The sequence below is a fragment of the Opisthorchis viverrini genome (assembly GCF_000715545.1).
Source record: "Opisthorchis viverrini unplaced genomic scaffold opera_v5_42, whole genome shotgun sequence".
In the NCBI taxonomy this organism is placed as follows: domain Eukaryota; kingdom Metazoa; phylum Platyhelminthes; class Trematoda; order Opisthorchiida; family Opisthorchiidae; genus Opisthorchis; species Opisthorchis viverrini.
In genome coordinates, this window is record NW_008751698.1 from 1,948,505 (window position 1) to 1,958,144 (window position 9,640).

Below are 9,640 nucleotides of genomic sequence, written 5' to 3' on the forward strand. Positions count from 1 at the left end.
GGACATGAAATGACGTTTGGCCCAGTTCCTGCTCTAAAGGCATTTTGGTGCAGCAGATGGTGAAGGAGAGTCAAATTTAGCTTCAGTCGTCTGAGCCATGGTGGTTCAGGGCCCGAGTTTGCGCTGCAGGAGTGGTAGGAGAAAGATCTGGACCTTGGAAACGACAATCTGGCGAGTGGGTGCTAGATACTTCCGAGTGTTGGTCTGCAACTTTGCCTATAAAGGGAAGAGAATACAGGGCGGAATTCCATGACTGATCACACGCATTCGTTGAAAAATGCTACATTTTTTCTCGGAGGTACAAGGAGCTTAATATTAGAGAACAGAGCTATGTGCTCGGGCAACCCGGAGCTGGACTTGGTGTGAAAAGCTAAAAGTACCAAAGTATCTGAGACCAAGGTCGTTGATCTCTGTGGAGTGAATTAGCGGTGTACATCTAATTGTGAACGCATCAACCGGGGGGAAGCAGCGGCAGGGATTACTTTGGGACTTAGCAGATGAGATGCTTAGCCCAGAGGCAGTTGACCAGCGAGTCTGAGAGTCTTCGTCTTGTTGAATCTGGTGAAAGGCAAGAGATTTTGCAGAGGAATGAAATATGCGGGCGATTTTCAAATCTGCAAAGTAGAGAAGACACGGTGCCAAAGATGTTCTTATACAGCAGGAAGAGGATGGAGCCCAGCACGCTCTCTTGAATGACTCCAATAATGATCGATAGTAAACGAGAGTATCTGTCGCAATTTTTGGTTGCATTCTGTTAGATCTATGAGATCCGCTATCAGATCCGCTGAGATAACGACCCAGCGATGCCAGCGGCAATAAATTTCTATTGCAGGGAAGAAAATTTCATCGGGTTAGGATGAACTCGTCCGAGAGGCGTTTAGGATTAGGTGAAAACTGTGCTCGTAGATACAATTACGGGCTGGAGTGGGTGAGAGGTTGCGGTCGAGATTCTAAGGAAAGTAGTTACGGCGGTTCCCCACATTTGGTATGGCGATGCCATGCCGTCAGCGCACGGACACACTTCGGTTTCTGGACAGCCACATAGCGTTCGTCAAGGGTGCCGCAATCGGAGAGAGGATACGCATTTCTGCGGCAGCTGGACCTGGGTTACGCAAGGAGATTGACTAGATGAAGTCAGGCTGATGCAGGGTCATGGATGACTTCTCTTCAGCTGGAGGACCATGTGACTCGTGCAGTCATAAAGATCCGATTCCTGCCAACGAAGCAGTAGGTGTGAACACTTTTGTGTGAACGTACTTCCAGTGATATATCGGTGTCAATTGAAAATCTTACGTGACACGGCTCTCTGTATCTATTCGAAACTGTTAAGCGTTTATCCGTGAAGCAACTGCGGGTTTCATTGTGAGCAGGCTTGAATAACCGTCGCCCAACTTATTATGCACCAATCTTTGGAGATTCACAAATTAGTCCGTCGGTGCTGTCTAGTGGGCCGTAAACTGCCTTGAAATAGCTTGAAAACAATATATGCATGAGACAACGTATTCTCCGAAAACTGCGCATAGAACCCTTCAGAAAAGGTAACTGTCTGCTTCTTACTTCTGTTGACTTTGAGGAGTAAAAACCATTCTATTGAATGAGAAACATTTTCAAGTTTTGACGAGTGATTACTGGTAATACAACCTAAATCAGCTTCCAGTCAACTGAAAAGTTAACGTTCTCGGAGCGTACGGCCGTAAAACTGCACAGCGCTTATTTCAGCGTCATGAAAACATTATTGAGATCAGGATTCATTGTAATTAGTTGTGCGGGAATAGCTCTGCGGCAATAGCTTTAGGTCCTTTCTATAAGTATGTCGCAAGTATCTCTGAAATTGAGGTGGCGAATCCAACTCTTCGTTTTTGAGCTGCTACGCCTTGCACAACCTACAGTTCCCGCCAAGGAGATATTCGCCGTGCAACACAGTGTTGATCCTCCCAATAGTTGTTCATATGATTTTCATTCCTTTTTTATACATTGTCGAAATATATCGCTTTGTTTACTTACATTTTCGGCCTTTTGCTGACTAAAAATTGCTATTAAATGGCTTGGTGCCGACTGTAAATGATGATTTGACTTGAGAATAGCATGAATAGCTAGAGATGTCACAAACACGCGCATGCGCAAATGTTCCATTAGGTCATATAAGGTTGCCCTAGCCACGGACTAGTCTGATTCATGACCCCTCACCGGGTCAATCAGGCTGGTTGCAGGGAATCTTTTAAGTGGCCGCTGAGAACTCTTCTCTCGAGCGATTCGAGCGGTCTCCCGTTAAGCTTATAAAGTGTCCGTGGATACGTTGCTGCGCTTCTACTCATACTCTAGTGGTGACGGTAAATGTCTCTGTTACTCACAAGTTGCCGAATGGCACCCAGTAATTGAGCTCAATCCAATCAATTTATCAGCTATAAACCATGTACGATGGGTACATTGGTTCCAGCTGCTACAGTTTTGATCACTAGAAAACGGGAAACTGGAACAGGCAACCAAGCATTGGAGCAAAGGCATATCCGTTTTGCTCTGAAATCGGGTAGCAATGCATTGAAGACGATAGCTTTGATTCACGAGCGCCATTGGCTGTACGATTGGGCCGTTTCCGCCAATGTCATTAACCACTGGTGGCTTGAGTCACGTGGTCCCCATATAGAGAGGCGGCAGTAGCCCACGCGACTGAGTTTGCTGGTTAGTGTTTTCGTACTTCGTTGCCAGGACATACACTGTCAATTTCTCCGGCGCTTCCACTAAACACAGGGCTGCGAGAAAAGAGCTGTGTGATGCAGACCGTCTTTTGGCATGCGAAGTACATGTCTTAACTAGTGTAACCTACGAAAGGCGGGTAATTTACCTACCGCGGGAAAGTTCCTTCTTTCTAAGACCATCCAGCGTACCTTAGTATAACCAATCAGATGTTTTCGCCAGGCCTGATGAACGCTTAGGAGACACCGATGATCAAACGCTAACATCTTCCGTATGTCCTCGGCGCATTGCGGCCAAGCCTCCGCCCCATAAAGCAGTATGGATCGCACCACTGCAGTGTAAGCCATTAACAGACAAGCTCACGTCACGTGGGTACCATCGGTTTCGGAAGTTGGCAAAAGCTGTCTTGGCCTTTCAGATTCGACAAATAATCTCATCTCCACCAAAATCCACCGGATCTTATACAGCTACAAGGGTAAACGTATTTATCTACCACATGGCTCACCTGCAAGCAGAGAGTTTGGGTTTGATCCCATCGAATCTTGTAGGAAAACTTTACATCTTGAGGATATGAAGCGCATGCCAAGGCGTGAGGCAGAATTATTTAGGTTATCTAAAAGCCTTCGCAGTTGAGAATGGTCTGAACCAAGTAGAGTTATATAGTCTGCATACTCAATATGCGTGAGGGAAAGTCCCGGGTGCATTTCAACTCCAGGTTTTGGGGTGATCACCCAATGCTTGTCACAGGTTTCCCCACCTAAAATACTCAGAATCACTTTTACCCGTTGTGTCGTCCGTTACGTTGACATTTGAACCCCCCACGCTTATTCTGTCCCTATTTGTAACCTCCGCCCCATTTTTGTGATTAGTGCGTTATTTCCCCTCAGCAATTCATTCACTTGACCTTGAGATCACCCAGACATTTGTGGCCAACTTTATGCATGTGTGTAAAGGCCTGTTTGCTCATCTGGTGTGTTCCTTTGTAGTCCAAGTGGACCATCCGTTTTGAACGAGCACCCTCTGTCGAGGTTTGTGTAATTTGTGAATGTCTCACAATAATCATGCTGTATAGAAAACCAGCTCCGGCTTTGTTTTGCCTTCCCGGAAGTTCCCCAGTTACGCGTCGCTCGGAATTGTAGTTTGTTGATGCATCCGTCATTCACGTGGAAATTATTCGATAGAGTCTGATTCTGCCATGGAGGAAAACTGCAAACGACCTCAACTCATTTGGAAGGTGCGAATTGCAGTAAGTGGCTCATGCTGTCCTCCGGGAAAATCCGTTGAATATTCTGTGGTGGGCAATATCTGCAACCCGGCTCCCTCCATCCCGCGTACCATTTTAGCGTCCGGTTCGGGCGTTTCGCAATTTGCCTGGACATTCAACAAGGTTCGTCAAACAGGTTTTTTACCACTGATGCAGTACCACAAGCCGAGGACATGTTCAGAAGATTTTTGAGCGCAGGGCGCACGCCTTCGATTGGTAAATTCTTTTTCTTATTTCGGGTGTTTGCCGCGTGAAATAACCTTTCTTCGCCGGTTTTTCCCACTAGACGTTTTTTATGCGCGCCCCAGCCATTGAAAGCTTACTGCTCTGCGCTGAGAACTAGTAGAGCAGCGTTGAACCCTTTTTCTCTTGTGCATTTCAGTTGAACGACAGCAGCTCAACGGCAAGAATAGATTCTACCCGGGGAGACTTGGGCGGAAGCCTCAATCTTTTGTATCAATCTGTGAATCCGTGAATTCCTTGGATGCATTGGGGAGCTTAGGATTAGGAGTAATATTATGACTCTCAAGGTGCAATATGCAAGAATAGCAGAAGTTTCCCGTAGTAGAACGAACCTGAAAGGCGAGACATAATGGTCCTATTAGGAATAAGAACATCCCGCAACAAGAGAAAATTACGTGGAACTTCGCTTTTGCTGGCCATTCTCGACTCTTAGCTGGCTGGAAGTAGAGTAAACAAGGCTCCACTGTGGATCCTGGAGCCCAGAGTTCATTGCTCTCCCCTCGATACCCCCATACAACTGTTGCGTGACCCTGAAGTCAGGTGCAATCAAACCATTTGCTTCCTCTCATCACCACAATCACTGCGATATGAACTTAATCTATTAGAACAATTATTCAACGCGAACTTCAGATTCAGAGAAAGTGGGTTCCGGTAAGCATACAGCCATCGACGTTCGGTAGAATTGAGCTGGACATTCCGATTACTTCCAGGTACATTTAATTGTGGGACATTAATAGGAATGTGTTTAAATCAAATTTATTCACTCAATTTCTCATTAATCAAACAGGGACAAAGCCAATAATTTTTTGAATGGGTAATAATTTACCTTCGATATTTATGCACAACGCATCCGGGACATATTTATTGCACTCGAGCTGGCGGACTTACTACCCAACGCGGAAGGCTTAAGGATAGGTGCTTTACACCTTCGCTTGCGCTTATTAGGTGAACGGGAGCCCATTAACAAAGGTGGCCTAAGAAGCTTGGGGAAAATACCTTGATCAATTATGTCAATCCATGTACGGGCTCCTTGGCAGTTCAGTGCTTTTAGCTGCAAAAGATTTGCGAGTGGAATAGAACTTTTTATGCCAAAATGTTGCATTAAGTTGCATATAGGCTCAAACCGGAAACCATCCTAGTGTACATCCGTATTTTCGCAGCCCACCAAATTTCATTGTCCACTTAATCAAACAAACCCCTGGAGAATAAATTCTGGTGGAAAAGCATTTCTAGGATCGTTAGGACCCAGAGATTTCAAGGTGGAAGTCAATTGCCTGTCTGGTTTAGTCTATCATGGACACGTTGTAGCTTTCAAAAGTTCAGTTCAATTTTTCGAATACTGAGCTCCATCCATGAATCCTAGGTATCCCGCTCATTGAAAATACTCATTTTTTCGGAGTTGTCTGCTGTCCGTGAAGATTATGTTCAAGCAGAATAACATCCACTCATTTGGAGTTCTTAAAAGCAACATTGCACAGTTTCACTCGGCTTTCGAGCAACTAATGAAGTTCACGAAAAGCGCGCGACCTCCAAAACTTTCATCGATTTTCGCACGCCGCTCGGAGTGTCCGGTGTTTCGTCAGAGTTTTTGTTAGCGTGAGTTCTTTTTGTTGGTTATTATGGATTATAGCTTCGCTGTTGCAGCCTGTAGGTACATCTGCTTTCTGCTGTGTTAAACAAACGCTCTCGCAAGAACCGGCGGTTGAAAATGATTAGCAAGCGCAAAAAAGTCCAGTAACGCCTTTTCTGACGCACCGAGATATCCACAAGTTAAACATGACAACATTATGATGCATGTTTTTTTACCAAACCATGCTTTCCAGTGGATCATGTGAAGCGGCAGATTGTCTAGGCAGTGTAGGGTGCTTGGGATGTTTAGTATTGCAGATCAATACAGTTTGCCAAGTCATATTGATGTATGCGCTGTCATGCACACAGTTTGAATACATCCGGAGACCCCAGGTCGTCGCGAGGATTAAGCTATGAGCTATGTGTGTAGATCCGTACATGAAGCCAGGGACCCGTGGACTCGGACCGGTGAAGGACGCCTGCTAAGTTGGGAAACCGTTTCCGGTGGATGCTAAAATAAGAGAAGAAACTTTCGCTTGTCAATTTCCACGTAGGGGGGAGAGCCCGCATGAATGAAAGCCTAATCTTTGCTGAAGTGCAGCTGGTGACTGAAAGGCTATAATCGTTGGGCGTTTCGTTGTTTTGAGTTTAGAAGTGAGTAGGTTGGTGGCGATGCAGACGGCTTTACTGGCAGTGAAGCTTAAGTGCATGATCTTTAAATTTGTCGGCTAATTCGATTGGTAGGTGATAGGAGTGATCCTGTCAGTCTGCTGTGTAAGTTGGTGTCTCCCATCAGATTTATGGATTCCATGGAGTGCGGCGTCAGGGTTGCGGGGCGCTCCATGTAATTAGAAGCGCCAGATTCCAATAGCTTCTACTCACGCTTTAGTCAGAAGCTTCGTATCTGGACTACCTACGTGGCCTGATATAAAGAGTAAAATGTGGTTTGGATATCCCCCTATCAAGTGTACTGAATGCAGTTGTTAAAAGCCCGGAGTATTTGTTAACAGGTTTCCTGACAATGGCTGGAGAAGTATTTGGTAGCACCATCGACCAACATCATCGAGCAACAATCTTGTGGGTAATCAGAATCAAAGCTAACTAAACGGGGCGCCTGGAGATAGCTCAGGAATTATTTTGCAAACATAATGACTGGAAGATCCGTAGTTCGAAACTAACCTCCAGCTCAGCTGCTCCTGTCTACGCTTGAGCAACCTGATAACACAGCCCTCGAGGTTCTTTTGGAATACATAGCAGTTATGAACGAAATGGGGCTACAAGTGAATGGTAATTTATTTTTTTACTCTTATTGCCTCAGATGTGTCGGCATTTATGACCGATTCCAACCAAACTTAGTGAGTCACGAAGTGCGCTCCAAAGGTGAACACCGATAACAAAGACAGACAGTTCTGGGGCACTGCAGACGAGTTGAAAGTTTTGAACCGCATAACGTTAGGGAGCAGTGAAATGTGTATGCTAATGAGAATACGAACAATTGGGTAGAAATCTGCCGTATTTTGGGTAGAAAGATGGCCAGAATAATATGAACGACTTTCTTAAACAAGTGCATTAATAACAATCTAATAATCGTTCAGCCATAACAAGCCTACGGTATCTAGCTGGTATGCCAACTGGAGGAAGCACGGGGGTTAAGACCCTCCCAGGTTGTCCATGCCTAGGCAGGAGTATTCAAAATGCAGAGGCTGGGTTTAGACGGCGAACTTTCTGGAGAGTAAACTCAAGCTTCAACCACAGCCATCTCACGGTCAACAACGTTGGTGACCATTGATTATGGGTTGTGGATGGTTTGAATGGAAATGAAAGGGAACTTCAGCATTCGTCATCGTCATCATCATAGAAGACAGAAACATCAGTGTTGGTACTGATGCTTCATTCCGTACAACCATAAGGTTCATTTAACTATATTCAAATCTCTAGAGTGAAAAGAAGAGAAAAAGAGTGGGTGAGGGAGGGGACCTTTGTTAAGCATTCTAAGTGCCTACACCTCCAGGCACTCAATTAGAATCTGGAAAGAAACTGACAGCACGAACGCCACCAACCTTGGTTAGCCGCCATTTCTTGCAACGTCTCCAGCCGGGCACAGGTTGGGTCCAGGGAACTCCATTCTGAAAGGCGTTCAATACCAACATCACTCAAACTCTCCGTGATCTTTTTCATGCCCTTCTGCTAAGTCATGCGTTGTCCACCTCGAGGTTTGCCCCGCGACCCCACAGACATTAGAGGCTGGTAATAAGTCTTCTATGGTCGTATCAATGATGAATTCGAAGCGGAAAGGTGAAAAAAGGCAGCCCTGTCTGACACCTTTTAATGTAGTGAACTCAGAACAGGACTTCCCGTAGACGTTCAAATGACCACGGGAGTTGGCGTACAGCACCTTGAGGAGGATCAAGAACATGGACATCTTTGCTGCCTAAACACTACCATAGTGCCTGGCAGTCCACAGAGTCAAAGACAGCTTTCAGATAAAGAAACAACCGCTGTTGGTTGCTGGAAGCGGTGTCGCTGTCCCAGAATTTATCGGAGAGTGGAGATATGATCGATGCATCCTCTTACAGGGCAGAACCCAGTTTGGTTTTCACCTCTCCCTTTGTTCACTGAAACTTCGAAGGATAGGACCAGAGAGACTCTTTGATGCCACAGCTAACAGGCTGATGTCACGGTGGTTTTCACGCAGCGGCTGCGCACCCTTTTAGAAGGGTAACTGTCGACATGCCCCATTCTGCAGACAATTTCTCTTCACTCCATATCGCATCAATTAGTTTTGTAAGATCGGTCATCAGGGATTCTCCACCTTTAAAGAGGACTGGATGGACACCATCCGGCCATGATGCCTTATCACGTTTGAGTACGGATATTTCGTACTTTATTTCTTCCTCCGAAGTTTGATCAAAATTTACATTCCATTCGCCCGTATGCGCTGTCTCCACAAGCTGTTACAGGAGACTAGCTTGTCGAATCGGTTAAATCGGAGAGGTCACTCAGACCTCACTGAACGCCGCTAACATAACCCCCTGCATATTTTGCCACGCTTCATCCACATGCTCATTACTACCATAGTATTGGTTTACTGCGGAGAGTTGTTTAGATAGCTCAGATTGATACTGTTGAGCTATGGTAGTTCTTCGAAGATAGTGGATTGGCATGCTTCTTGTTGATTTGTGAGGAAGGGAAGCGGACTGTCAGGAGTGCACGCACCATACCGTGATCGGAATCAAGTGTTGTGCTCCAAAAGAAACGGCAGTCTTGAATTGTGGCTCTCCACCTGTGGCTGATGGCCACGTGTTCCAACTGGGTCCATGGTTAATTTGCAGTTGGTGGCCTCCAGGTTACGCGATGCGAACGTTTGTGTTGAAAGTTCGCACTTGCCAGAAACAGTTCATGGTCAGCATACAATTGCAGAAGTCGCTCTCCGTTGTTTGTGCGGCGAGCATTGACTCCGAATCGACCGCCCAAATGTGATTCCAAGGAGCTTAGACGACCTACTTTGGCATTCATATTGCCTGTAGGAATCACAATGCCAATGCTTTTCGCTTTGCGAATGAGCCCGGATAGCTCTCGATGGAAAGCTTCCTCGGCATCAGAACTACAGTCCGTTGGGATGTAAGCCGACACTACAAGCAGGCATCGCTTTTATGCCGAGGGGCATTGAGCTAGGTTAAGCTGGACAACCGGACAGCGCAAAGACGAAGAGACTGGACCTTACCGTGGTGTGACGGTTTGCGCACCTCAGCGTCCATTGAGCTATACTGGAGAGTGTCCCGCGACACTCACAGAGTCTCTCACACCAGGTTGGTCAATGGTTAGAGATCTGGCGAACACAGTCTCCTGGCCCTCCAGGTTGGGGGTTGG

At 46.0% G+C, this 9,640-nt stretch overlaps 2 protein-coding genes across 2 annotated transcripts in view; one reads left to right on the plus strand and one right to left on the minus strand.

The window, feature by feature from the left end:
- Positions 1-4,401: 4,401 nt before the first annotated feature.
- The window catches only part of T265_03118 (hypothetical protein), a gene marked incomplete at both ends in the record, with an annotated part of 15,989 nt that continues 10,750 nt past the window's right edge, over positions 4,402-9,640 (minus strand). The window contains one exon of the mRNA XM_009167523.1: positions 4,402-4,533. Coding sequence (XP_009165787.1) covers positions 4,402-4,533 — 132 coding nt within the window. The remainder of the gene's footprint in view (positions 4,534-9,640) is intronic.
- Positions 5,752-9,640, plus strand: part of T265_03119 (hypothetical protein) — a gene marked incomplete at both ends in the record, with an annotated part of 53,783 nt that continues 49,894 nt past the window's right edge. The window contains one exon of the mRNA XM_009167524.1: positions 5,752-5,797. The remainder of the gene's footprint in view (positions 5,798-9,640) is intronic.